This window comes from Vigna umbellata, chromosome 1 (assembly GCF_029865625.1).
Source record: "Vigna umbellata cultivar VRB3 chromosome 1, Vumbellata_1.0, whole genome shotgun sequence".
Classification (NCBI taxonomy): domain Eukaryota; kingdom Viridiplantae; phylum Streptophyta; class Magnoliopsida; order Fabales; family Fabaceae; genus Vigna; species Vigna umbellata.
The window spans coordinates 106,776,282-106,790,718 of NC_142165.1; the positions used below are offsets into that span (position 1 = coordinate 106,776,282).

The following is a 14,437-nucleotide window of genomic DNA, read 5'->3' on the forward strand; positions in this document are numbered from 1 at the left end:
AAAAGAACATACGAGGTGTGAACACAGATAATAACTAAACCAAGAATTATAATATTTAATTCTTGCTCTTGTTTATTTATGTTTATTTTTTAATTATATTTAATTTTATGTTTGACTATTTATTCAAAGTATGACGTATTTTATAAAAAAAAATTAAAATATCCATCTCGCTCCAAAAACTTTAAAAGCTTGATTGGTTCAAAATACAACTAATAGATATGTGTTAGTAATGACTCATAATAAATGTCAACTTTAATTTATGAGGCTCTTCTCATATTTAAAATTTTTTTCTTAATTGATGCCATTTTTACAATATAAACAATTTGAGTTTACGAAATTGATTCTTATTAAAATAAATTTAGAGTGATTGATTCATGCTAAGATATTTTAAACCTTTTTCCGGCTACTTTTGGGAGAGAGATATTTTCAACTGGAAAGTTGATGTTGAAACTTTTTCACTTCTAATTAGTTTAACCACAAAAACCTTTCATGAATGAACTAGCACACACTCAACAGGTCATAGAAGAAATCAAGATATACAGAAGAAATCAAGGAGTTCAAATTAAAAAAAGGAAATTTTTTGATATACATCACTCAATATGAAAATATCTTTTCAACACTTAATAATTTTTTTTTTTAATTTTCCTAGTTCATTTTAAATTATTAGTTAAATTAGTAGTTTGGTGGTTAAATAATTCAAGTAGGTAATTTTTTTTTGTCTCATAAGTAGTTTGTTTAAATGAAATGATGTAATTAGGTAATTTCTATTAGTATTATACCAACTATGTTAAATACATATCATGTGTTAATTTAAGTCCATATATTTATTCTTTGATTCAATTCAGTCATGTTTTTTTAAATAGACTAATGATTTCCTTATAAATCATGACCAAATTTATATTCTCTACAAACATTATATTGATATTTTATCAAAATTAACATTTTTATTAAATACTTTTGAAATATTTTTAAAACAACTCTAAGATATTATTAGATTCTATTTCCGTAAACTACTTTTTATCTTATAAAAAATATGAATTAATAATATAATAGTTTTTAATACTTACTTACTCTTGAAACTTAAATTTAGTTAATAAATATAATAATATTTATAAATCATATTTACAAACATTTTTATTAATTAATAAAAGTATTTATTAATTAAAATGGAACAATTTGTTTTCAAACCTTTTTTTCTTGAACTTAAAGTTTCGAATTTCTTCCTCCAAATTTCGAAAATATATATTTAGCTATTTTATATCTAAAATCTCAACTTTTTAATTAACAAAAACTTATTTAAAAATGATTTGTTTAAATAGAATCCAATAACAATATAGTTAGAGTTAATTTAAAAATAATTTAAAAAATATTTAATAAAATATTTAATAAAATTAAAAATACGAGGATAACATTTGTATAAAAAAAATTTCAAAAACACATCAAATTATTATACATGGATTATAATATATGTCATGCTCTTGTTCAGATTTTATTGAATTAAATTAGATTTAAAATCTATTTATTAATATGATTTCATAACCATATTACAACAAATGATTAAGTTTTTATTTTAAAAAATAGACTTATAAATTGAGAGAAAAAAAAAGTTATTTTGTTGACGTTGGATGAGTGTAGAATAAAAAATGGGGTATTCGTGTAACATACCTTAAAACAAATGTTCTGTTTCCTTTTTATAATTCCAAAATAGCATCAAAGTTTATAATCAATTGACAATGATTGAATCATTAAAAGCTAAAGATTATGAAGAACCATAACCATACATAGTTTATTTCGAAGCCCTTAATTTGAATTTGAAGACTACCTACAAACTATACCATCCCCTTCACTTAATTATTTTTTCCAATCCCAAAGACTTTTTTTATCTTACCCATGACCGATTTGAATAATCCGCCGCCTTTGCTTGGGGATTCCTCGGGATCGATGCGATCTTCATCGGCGTTATCGGACCGGACATAAAAGTAACTCCTCATAATCGTTAAACCAGCCCCGTTCGAAGCTGAACCACCGTTCAGTCGAAGCGCTTCAACAAAGTCAGGGGAAAACTCCTTCATCCAGCGCTTGAAATCCCGCGAAACATGCACCGCCGACGAAGAAGACGGAGCCGACTTGCACGAGTAATACCCGATCCTCACGCGCCCACTCATGTACTCCCTGCCCGCCTTGATTATGCGATCCTCTCGCTCGCGAAAGTGGGAACTCACGAACCCTTCGAAGTTCCGAGGTGGCCTCCGAAGCAGTTGATACGAGGTTTTGCAAGTGCGAAAATACGCGGTCTCATTGTATACGCACGATTTCTTCTCCACGTTTATCATGAAAAACGACAAACCCTCCACACCAGGTTCGTTGAAGTAGGGTTTCTCGTTCAGAACCAACGCTTGGATCGACAGCAAAACTTGCAGGATCGAGGACTTGCGTGGGTTCCACGTCTCCTCCTTTTTACCGTGCCACGTGTTGAGCAGGCTCAGGCACACCGTTCCGTTCCTGTACAGATTAGGGTTTAGTCTGTATCCGAAGGAGTAGTAATACAGCTTGGGTGGGTGGTTCGGGTAATCCGACGGGAACACGATGTCGAAGAAGAAGAGACCATCGTGGTACGGTGTGCCCTCGGCGCCTACGATCACAGCCCTCATTAGGTCAATGCGTCGCTCGTACACCCTCACGTAGATTGATTCCGGCAAGTTGTTCTGGAGAATCTTCCACTCTTTCATGATGGTTTTGTAAAGTGCACTCCTTGAATCGTTGAAGCCCTTCCCACCGTTTGAATCTCGAAAATGATGGTCTGTGTCGTCCTCAACACTGTCGAACCGCTCGAACTCCATGGTCTTTTTCGCCTCCATTGGTTTCTCGGATCGCTCTTGAACCATTGCAGGTGCTTGTAAAGTGAGTGTGGTTTTAGGTTTTCTTTTAGGTCCTCTTGTAAGGTTTGGTTTTCAAAACAAACCATTTAAAAGGATTCTACTGTTACAACAGAACTCGCACATATTGGGTTACAATACAACTATTTTAATTGTTGTATTTTTTTTTTTAGTTATGATATGGGAAGTTTCATTTCGTTGATATTAGATTTATAGACGAGTTTAGCTAAAGAAATCTTATAACTTTATTTAATTTTGCCCAAATTTCAAATTTTTATAATATATTCTAGAAATATCTACTATTTATTACAATAATAAATTTATATAGTATTGGAGATAGGGTTTGGTCAAAGGTCACGGATACAGTCTATAGTTAGATTTTAATCTAAGCATTTTATCATTTCCAATATTGATGAAATGATTTCAATGAATCATTTGTCGATGATTTTTTTTTAAAGTGAACGATTTTTATAGAGTGAAAAAACAAACTTTTATCATTATATCTTGTTTTTAATATTTCAAATCTAAATAAAATTATATTAGACTTTTAAAAGAGTATATATGAATTTATAATAATTTTAGACATATGATATATGATTAATAACGTATTTGAAGTAGTTATGAAGGTTGTAAAGAGAATATAATCAGTACTTTAGTTAAATTGATTTGAATCCTATACAGTTGGATTAATTTAAATTATGATGATGTTATGTTGTTTTTAACTCAAAAGTAGTAATTTTGGAAGTATAGTGATATATAATTTTTGACTTGAGTGTGCTAAATAAGCTTTATAAGTTACTCACATGGTTATAATAAGATTGTATTTATCTGAGTTATTACATTAATTATACAGATCCGCCGATAAGAGACTGAACATAGACGATCGATCAAATACGTGATGACAGTATATCGGTCATCTGGACGAAAGTACCAGTCGGCCTGATAAACACATTGAAGGGCATTGATGGGTAATTAATGTGAATAATCATCGTATCATATGCATATATATTATAATTATGAATGATTGGCAGGTATATTTATACTGCATTTTCTATCTTAATTTATTATGATAAAATATAGACCTCATGATTAAACATACCTGACTTGAGCATCAGTGTCTTATGCAGGTCAACCACCCATTGGAGTGGATCACATTCTCGGAGATGATTGAAGATCAAAAAAGAGTAGAGCAAAGAAGGACGAATGACCCTCGGACCAATTCAACCGAAACATTTTGGCGCCCACCGTGGGGCCGAACGACATCCCCATGAAACCACGAGGAACCAAACGTGTAGACATGCGCTCGGCCTCGACATTGCTACTTTAGATCAATAACAGGTTTTGCAACAAAAGTAAAATATTCTGTAATAATTTTTAAAGGCATGTCTTTTGTTTTAAGAACTTTCAGGAACGTTGTCCTACGTTCCACCTTGACAGGTTCACTTCTGATTATAATCTATAAATTATAATATATTTATTTAACTCATATTTTTGTGAGTAAAAATATCCTGCACAAGAAGGTTCAGTCCTATGTTCAACGTTGCAGGTTCCACTTTTCATTATAATTTATAAATTATAATATATTTGTTTAACTCATATTTTTGTGAGTAAAAATATCTAGGAAGGCTCAGTCCTACATTCAACCTTAACCGGTTCCACTTTTGATTATAATTTATAAATTATAATATATTTGTTTAACTCATACTTTTGTGAGTAAAAATATTGTGTACAAGAAGGTTGAGTCCTACGTTCAACCTTGACAGGTTACACTTTTCATTATAATTTATAAGTTATAATATATTTGTTTAACTCATATTTTTGTGACTAAAAATATCTACACAGGAAGATTGAGTGCTACTTTCAACCTTGACAAGTTCCACTTTTGATTATAATTTATAAATTATAATATATTTGTTTAACTCATATTTTTGTGAGTAAAAATATTCTGTGACACGAAGGTTCAGTCCTACGTTCAACCTTGAGAGGTTCCACTTTTCATTATAATTTATAAATTATAATATATTTGTTTAACTCATACTTTTGTAAGTAAAAATATTCTGCACAGGTTCAGTCCTACATTCAACCTTGACAGGTTCAACTTTTCATTATAATTTATAAATTATAATATATTTGTTTAACTCATATTTTTGTGAGTAAAAATATTCTGTCCTGTTATTCGTTGAGAGGTTCCACTTTTCATTATAATTTATAAATTATAATATATTTGTTTAAGTCATATTTTTGTAAGTAAAAATATACTGCATAAGAAGATTCAGTCCTACGTTCAACCTTATCAGGTTCTAGTGACTTTTTATTATAACTTATAATATATTGAAGTGTTTACTTAACACATATTTTTGTGAGTAAAAATATCTTGCGTAGGAAGGTCCAGACTTACGTTCAACCATGCTCACTAGAAACCCCGGGCGACCAAGTGACCAGTTCACTTGCACCTTCTAGTGATCCACTCACTAGCGATCCCGAGCGGCCATGCGAAGATGCTTAACCATGGTCTTGTAGTGGTCAGCTCACTAGCAGTCCCGGGCGGCCAAGTGACTAGCTCACTGGCGTCTTCTAGTGATATACTCAGTAGCAATCCCGGGCGGCCATGCGAAGACACTCAACCATGGTCTTGTAGTGACCAGTTCACTAGCAGTGTCGGGCGGCCAAGTGACCAGCTCACTGGCGTATTCTAGTGATCTACTCACTAGCAATCCCGGGCGGCCATGCGAAGACGTTCAACCATAGTCTTCTAGTGACCAGCTCAAACCGCTCCTAACACGACTCAACTACAAAAAGTTAAACCCCTTCGCACCTGCAAACAACTGCTCGGGGCTTGGGGGGCTTAATGTACTATACAAGATCCGCCGACAAGAGACTGAAGAGAGACGATCGATCAAATACGTGAGGACAGTATATCGGCCATCTGGACGAAAGTACCAGTCGGCCTCGTAGGCACAGTGAAGGGCAATAATGGGTAATTAATGTGAGTAATTACCGTATCATAAGCATATATATTACATTTATGAATGATTGGCAGATATATTTATACTGCATTAATGGTTAATCAATGGACTTGGCTGTCACATTATTTAGAATCTGACAAGGTTGCGCAGCTTTGATCCATCCTGTGTATAATATTTTATAATTTAAAATTTAAAATTAAGAGTTGGTAGAACCTGAGAAGGTTGAACGCATCTTTGAACCATCCTTTGCATAATATTTTATAGTTTTTATAATTGAAAATTAAGAGTGGTTAGACCCTAACAAGGTTGAACGCAACTCTGAATCATCTTGTGCATAATATTTTATAATTTAAAATTAAGAGTCGTTAGAACCTGACAAGGTTAAACGCAGTTCTGAACCATCCTGTGCATGATATTTTATAATTTAAAATTAAGAGTTGGTAGAACCTGAAAAAGTCGAATGCAAATATTTTATAATTTAAAATTAAGAGTTGGTTGAACGCAACTTTGTACCTTCCTGTGCAAGATATTTTTACTCACAAAAACGAGTTAAACAAATATATTATAATTTGGTTATAATGAAAACTAAAGCATGTCAAAGTTGGATGTAGGGCTGAACGTTCCTGAAAGTTCTCAAAACAAAAAACATGTCTTTGGGAACTATTACGGAACTTTTTACTCTTGTTGCAAAACCTGGAATTGATCCGAAGTAACGATGTCGAGACTGAGCGTGCGTCTTGTTCTTTGTGGCTTCATGGGGATGCCGCTCGGCCCTACGGTGGACGCCAAAATGTTTCGGTTGAATTGGTCTGAGGGTCGGTCGTCCTTCCTTGCTCTGCTCTCTTTTGATCTTCAATGCTCTCTGAAAACGCGATCCACTCCAATGGGTTGTTGACCTGCAGAAAGCACTCCGGCGCTCAAGTCAGATATGTTTCATAAAGAGGTCTATATTTTATAATGGATAGAAAATCAGTTGTCTACTTATAATGCTTGCCACATCCATGTTCATTGATTAACCATTATAATTAATCATTAATGCCATATATTTGTATAGCGTAAGCTAATCTGACTTATTAGTATCTATTTAATAATAATCAATTCCGATCGGTATAGTTCATAGTACATCAATAATTCTTTTTTTACCATCTTATTCCAAAGAAAAACTCAAATACATTAGAAGATTCAAAATTTATTTAAGCCTTAATTTTAGCAACTTAACTCAAATATATTGAGGGGTTATGCTGCGACTAAGTTTAATTATGATTTAGGTAATTTTTTTTTCGTAAAAGATAAATTATTTCGGGCATCTTTAATGTTCTGTTTACTTCCAAACTTGTACCCTGTAGAGAAGATGAGCAAGGAAAGTCACATCATAATATATTATTTTACAAATTTACCCCTAATTTTTAATTAATGGTGTGTTTGCTATTATTATAATCTCATTTACATATTTGAATTATAAAATATATTAAATACTTCAGTATTTAATTATAAATTAAACTAGTATACACATAAAATGTAACTATTTTTCATATTTAAAATTTTGGGCATCTCTATATTTTTAATGTATTACTTTTTTAAAAGTATTTATGTGAATTTCACGTAACATTATGGATAATTAGTAATTATAATTAGAATAATAATAATAATAATAATAGTAGTAATAATATATATATATATATATATATATATATATATATTTCAATTTATATAGATTTATCCTTCAAAATAATAATCATCTAATTTTATCTATTAAATAATTTTTTAGTCCATCAAATCCATCACATTATGCACAAACTTATCTCAAATCCACTCAAATTACATCATCTTTTTCTTAATTCAAATAACATCACAATCTTCCATTTTTTCAAATCTATTCATTCAAACTCCTTCAAATCATCTCCCATCTAAACACACCTTAAATAACTTTTACAATTTTTCTGGGTGTGATTTGTTCCATTCTGACTTTTGTTTCCATATCTTTTAATGCCATACTTAACTGTAAATGGTAACTTAATTGCACGTATGCTGAATTGAATACGTATCTTCTTAAAAATATGGTTTAAGAAAACAAATTAATTGATGGAGGTAATGTTGTTTCCTTTGTATTAGAGTTTGCATTGCTCTTTCTTCAGTATTTGATTTAATGATAAAATTAAAAAAATGAAGAATCCAAAAGGACAATCCTATAATTTTATTCTTTTTGAATTTCACATTTGAATAAAAAAAACAAAAACAATATGAAATGCAAAACTGATGAAAACGACATTGTTCCATCACATTGGTTAATTTTTCTCCAAAAGGCACAAGTTTAAAAATATCTGTCATTATATTTAACTAGTAATATTCTTAATTAGCAGATCACTCATTACTTTATAAATATAGATAAATGATAGGTATCATAACAAAAATATTTTTTTTATAAGGAACCAAATATTTCTTTTTTGTAATCAGAAGTAAAATACAAAAAATTAACAACAAAAACGATAAAAATTTTTTTTACTGATGACATAAATAAATAAAAAAAATTAGAAGTATTATAGTTACGGAAATGTCAATTAACTTGGACGCAACAAAATGGAAACAAAATTTTTATTCAAGTTTAAAACGGAAAAAATATAGGAAAAATTGATGAGAAATAAAAGTTATTTAAGCCCATTTTTCATACGTATATATTAATATCAGGTAATTTAGAAACATTAAAATATTAAGAGATGAGACTTGGAAACTTTCTTGATTTAGAAGTCACGTGGAGATAAGAAGAGAGAGGAGCGATGGAAAGAGATAAATGTTAAGCAATTAGAATGACTTGTTGTATACTTTTCTGAAGAAGTACAAACAAACCACGGAAAGATCAGAAGAGATAAAAGAGTGATAAAAACAAACATAAGAGTCAAGTAAATGAAACTATTTATGATGTAATAATTACTAAAAAGATAAACTGTAATAGGATTATCAATCATAAAATATATAAAGATTCTTGTAATAAAAAAGATATTTTATACGATCTTATTATTAGAAGAGTTTGTTATGATTTAGAGACCAGAAACGCAGATCACACCTTTAAAGTTCCTGCAACGGACTAGTAGAGAGAGTTTGTTAGACACTGAAAACCCATTCCTTCATCAAAAAGTTGAAAATTTTGAACTCTCTCTCCAAATTCGCATTTGAAAATTCAGTTTGAGAAAAAGGAGAGATGGAAAATACGACGGAGTTCGAGCACTTCGACGTGGTGTCAGACGATTCCGATCACCACTTTCTGGGTTCAAAGAAGGGAAAATGGTTCAGCGATTCAAAGAGTACAGTGTACAAAACCATCGTGAGAGAGTGGAAGATTCTCCAGCAGAACTTACCGGAATCAATCTATGTCAGAGTCTACGAGCAACGCATTGATCTAATGAGGGCTGTGATCGTAGGCGCTGCGGGCACACCGTATCACGATGGTCTCTTCTTCTTCGACATCGTGTTCCCTTCCGATTATCCGAGGAACCCTCCGAAGCTGTATTACCACTCCTTCGGGTACAGAATGAACCCGAACCTCTACACGAACGGGAAAGTGTGCCTGAGTCTGTTGAACACGTGGTACGGGAGAAAGAAGGAGAAGTGGGACCCGCGTGAGTCCACGATGTTGCAAGTGTTGCTCTCGATTCAAGCTCTGGTTCTGAACGAGAAACCATTTTTCAACGAACCTGAGGCTGTGCCATCGGAGAAGAAGTCACGTGCGTACAACGAGAACGTCTTCCTTAGTACTTGCGTCACCTCCTTCCATCTGCTTAAGCGGCCGCCGCGGAACTTCGAGGCCTTCGTCAGAGATCATTTTCGCCGGCGGGCGTTTTCGATTCTGGCGGCCTGCGGCGAATACGCGAGTGGGCGCGTGGGAGTTGGGTATTATAATTACCATGACTTGCGTTTTCCGATGGTCCAGGTTTCGAGGAGTTTCAAGGAGCGGATGGTGGTGCTTTACCCTCGGCTCTTCGAAGCGTTTCGTCAGAATGGTGCTTCTTTGGAGGGTTTGGCAGAACAATTGGAGGTGCAGAGCCAAGAATCCGAAACCAAAAGCAGTGGAGTCTTCAAAAAGATAGTGGAAAAGATAAAAAAGGCTTTCAGATTCAGGAAATTTGGTAAGAACAAAATTAGCCAGATGGACGGGAGAAATCGTGGTCTTGAAAGTGTTTGAAAGTTAACCTAATATAATTGAAGTAGTGTGCATATCTTATTATCATGGCCTTTTCATAAGATTGAATTGTTGATTGGAAGAAAAAAAAAACTCAGGTCATTGTAATAGTTCATGATGCAAGTTTAGATTGTGATCTTATCTCCAGTTAGACAGACTGCAATGTTCATGCAATTTAATTGTTTTTAAAATTTACGCACTCATTTGATTTTTATCTCATTCTTGTTGCTTTTCATCGCAAAAGTCATTGTTTTACGATTTCTCTCTCTCCTTTTATCTCTTTCTGCAGTATATTCCACTCACCATAACAATTGCATATTCTTCTTTAAAATGAAATGAGAAGAATTTGAGTGTAATAAATGACCGTTTTTACATAATTTTATTTTATCAAATTTTCCATATTTTATTTCCTCTCTACAAAATAGATCCTAAGAGCTTAGAGTCATAGAATTAAACGAAATTCCATATTTAAAAGGGGCTAATAACAGATAAGAAAACAAATCCATAAATGATTTGTACCATTTATTTTTATAATTAACAAGGAATGAACTGCTACCATTTACATAATTCGTAACTAACAGTCGAAGTTCTCAGATATTGGATGGATTTATGCTAGTAAAACCTCGAATTTGTGGACCAGCAAAGTATCGTCCCACAGAAATTAGTTCTTGGTTATCAAGATTAGGCTAGTGCGTGAACTTTGCCCAAGAAAAATCATATACATTTACAGCACAAAAGATCAGCGCAAATAAAGAACCTACTAAAGAACCTACTACAGTTTGGACTGTTTCTTGGAACTTCGACCAGCTATGAATTCCTGCATCTTTCTGAATTGCTCCTTCGTCATTCCGTTATAATAATCATGAGCTCTCTCCTAAATTTTTTACACGGGTGGAGAATTTATGTGTAAGAAGATTTGGGTAAAGCTAAAAATGTACACAAATGAGGAAAATAGAAAAATCCCTAGCAAGGAAGATCATTGATTACATAGAAGAGAAGCATAAAATGGATAATGCAGACTGACAGACAATCAGGAAAGAAATAGTGCCAAACAGAGAGCAAACAAATCAATCCCCGGATACAATTTCGGTGTAACACAACCTTTCTCTTTTCTTTTCCAATGTTTACGAAAGATACAATACATTAATCTCAGGTTGATGGAAATTGCACTCGAGTCTGAGGCCCCTGAATAGCACTTCGTCAGACAAATTAACCATAAGGGTTGCAAACTAATTTCAATAAGTTTACACTTTCAAAGACAAATTTGATCAATAAAATGCTGTTTTCAGGATCTGGAACAACATTTCCATCATCAGGGGGACAGTTTATTTGTGATAAATAAAATTAGATGGATAGGTCACTCATCCAGTTTGTGGGATATGAGTCTTTCTTTTCAACCAGACCATCTTATTGCTGTTATAAGTTTTCTCACAAATATTTTAAGGACAGAAAAAAAATGATTTTTAATATAAACTACAATTAGTATAGTTAATATAAAAGTTGAAAAGGGTTAATAAATTAATTTATACATAAAGTAAAAAATTCTACGGCAGTTATGGAAAAACTTTTGGTATACTGAGGTCTAACTCCATGTTAAGTTCACATCAACTACAGGGAACAACAATTAATGGATACACCCCCACTCACCTTATGAGAAACTGAAACCATTCCATATACATTAGAAATCTTCTAGCTGTCTTAGAGAATTAGGCAACAATCGACATGTAATAAGGGAGGCAGATAATTGTTGTGTTGCTCTAGACCAAACCAAACCAATCTTTTTCGCTAAATCCGTGCCATATAATGGTAGAGACAAATTGTACAGAGTACTAACCTTTTCAAGGGAAAGTGCATGGCCAAGATCAAGTTTGATGCCATCATTGATGACCGCCTTGTACCTCAACACCAAGTCTTGGTTGTTTTTGACAATAGCATCAGCAATTTCCCTGCTTTTCTTCAACAATTCACCATCTTCAACCACATGGTTCACGAAACCCAGCTTTTCAGCCACCTCAGCGGTCAAAGGTGAGGCCGTGAGAGATACCTCCCGCGCTTTGTTGACCCCAATGATGCGCGAAAGCTTCTGAGACAAACCCCACGAGGGAAATATCCCAAACCTGCACAAACAGATAAGGGGCGTGTTCAAAATCCGAAGAGTCGATTTCTATTAAGGATAAAGGGAATGAACCTAGCGTGAGTGTCCATGAACTTAGATCCCTTGGCAGCGACCAAGATGTCACAGGCGAGCGCAATCTCGAACCCAGCGGTGACGGCGAATCCTCTAACGGCTCCTATTATCGGTTTGCGGCAGAGCTCCATTTGCACCACTGGGTCGCTCTCCGGATCCTTCACGTCGCCCTTGAACACGTCCTCCGCCGCCGTGAGATCCACGCCAGAACAGAACGACCGGCCCGACCCGGTCAATATGATGACCCGCACCGACTCGTCCCGGTCCAGTTTCTTGAACGCCTGGGCCAGGTCCACCATCATGGGCCGGGTCAGCGAGTTTAGAGAACCCGGACGATTGATCGTGATCAGTGCGACGCCGTTTGGGTGGCGGTTCACGAGTATTAGTTTCTCCGGTGATTGCCGTTCCATGTTTGACCCGATTCGATGGTTGAAAATGTGAAGTTGGCTTAAGAAGAAAGGGAGGGAGTGGATCCTTCTTTGAGGATGCAGTCTTGAAGTGCGTGAAGCAAAAGATGATCGGACGGAGAGATGACGTGTCAGATAATTATCTTTATCCACCACAAAACTAATATTTCTTATTATATGATCATGATTTATATGAAACTCAACTTATATTTAATAATTAATATTTTTAAAGAAATGTTAGAATTAATTTTATAAATAAAATGATAGATTTGATAGTAAGAGGTTGGGAAAAAGTGTTGAACGCAAATAATTGATTGAAATCATCTTAATCAATCACAATATTATTTGATTGTTGTGCTTAAATAAATCTAGAAAGAGGGATAATCCATACAAAGGCTTGATGGATAATATAATATTACTTTACTGTTAGTGCATTTTTTTAACTAACGTTATTTCTATATTTAAAAATTATTGTTTATGATTAAACTAAATTAAGTTTGTTAGTGTGATAATTTTCATTTATAATTTGTTTATGTCAATGAACATTCAACAATTTAGATAAAAAGTCAGATCTGGACAATATTGATATTTATCTATCTCAATAAATGTCAAGACCAACATTAATGTTTTAAAATTTTAAAATTTTGGGAGAATAAAAACTAAGAGAAACATTTTATAAAAAGTTCAAAATCAAATATTTTATAAATAAGTAAAATATATAGAGTATATAGAGATTATTGTGTGTATCAATTGTGTTTAGAGAGTATATAGAGTTTTCAAAAAATTATTACAAAATATATTACGCTTTGATGTTCTCACAAGGTGCAATTTCATATATATGATGAATAATATTTCAAAGTTGTATTTGAAAAGTTTGATAATGAATATTCTAGTGGTCTTTTTTGTTGTGATAATGGTCATCTTACCTTCTAATGATTGAAAACATGTCTATTTTTGTTATTTTTTTTAAATTATGAAGTTATTAAAGGTTTCTCTACGTCTTTCCATATGATTATACATATTTAATTTTACTAAATGGTTACTAATTGACAAAACAATTATTGTTTCAGTATAGTTGTTGAGGCCGAGATGCGAACGGTGATGAATGACGTCTTCTCCTTTCAGCAATGTAATGTTTCCTTATCGTTCTTCAGGAAGAATGGGGTGGGTACCTGCGAAGGCACTCTGACGCTCAAGTCAGAAAAAGGAATGACTGAACCTTTTTAGTCCAATAATGGAAAAATATTTTTTTCCCTCTCTCTCTGAATTATTCAAAACGTACCTGTCTCCTCTAGGTTTTTCGTATTTAACCTATCCTCGTCTTTGATATTTGGTTGGTTAGTTCCGCAACTTGCGCTTTCATGGTTATACATTTGTAACCGCTTCTTCTTTAGTGTATCTGAGTCAATTGACCCAGTCTGAATAAAGCTGACCAAGCGTATGTTGACTCTTAGCTTGACTGGGTTAATTTGATCCATGTTGGTTGTTTGGTTTAAGTGACGGACGATCGTTCCTAAGACGATCGATGGTTTAAGTAACGGACGATCGCTATTAAGACGATCGATACTAGGGGCGACATTGACGAGCGTGTGGCATGACGATTGTCTCGCTGGCATTATCTTTTACGATATCGCGATCGTTTCGCCTAGGAGGTTGACGATCATTAGGAAGTGATTGTTGACTATCCGTTAATACCTACTTGGCCTCTTCACTATTGTTAGCTGTCCGGATGAAGACGATCGTTCAGTCGGTCCGTTTGGTTTATTGTTGACAACTGCTCGTCTTCAGATATTCTATCATACAATTATGAATCTAAATATATATCT

The 14,437-nt window shown here is 33.6% G+C and overlaps 1 protein-coding gene and 2 pseudogenes across 1 annotated transcript; 1 reads left to right on the top strand and 2 right to left on the bottom strand.

The window, feature by feature from the left end:
* Window positions 1–1,805: 1,805 nt before the first annotated feature.
* On the bottom strand, window positions 1,806–2,920 carry LOC148207057 (putative ubiquitin-conjugating enzyme E2 38 pseudogene; annotated as a pseudogene).
* Window positions 2,921–8,860: 5,940 nt separating this feature from the next.
* Window positions 8,861–10,235, top strand: LOC124845875 (putative ubiquitin-conjugating enzyme E2 38 pseudogene; annotated as a pseudogene).
* Window positions 10,236–10,505: 270 nt separating this feature from the next.
* Window positions 10,506–12,757, bottom strand: LOC124845876 (putative enoyl-CoA hydratase 1, peroxisomal). Its single transcript, XM_047323063.2, has 3 exons — window positions 12,205–12,757; window positions 11,851–12,133; window positions 10,506–10,890 (listed from the first exon to the last, which is right to left on the bottom strand). The coding sequence occupies exons 1-3, from the start codon at window positions 12,612–12,614 to the stop codon at window positions 10,789–10,791; spliced, it is 795 nt and encodes a 264-aa protein (XP_047179019.1). The 5' UTR covers window positions 12,615–12,757; the 3' UTR covers window positions 10,506–10,788.
* Window positions 12,758–14,437: the final 1,680 nt, after the last annotated feature.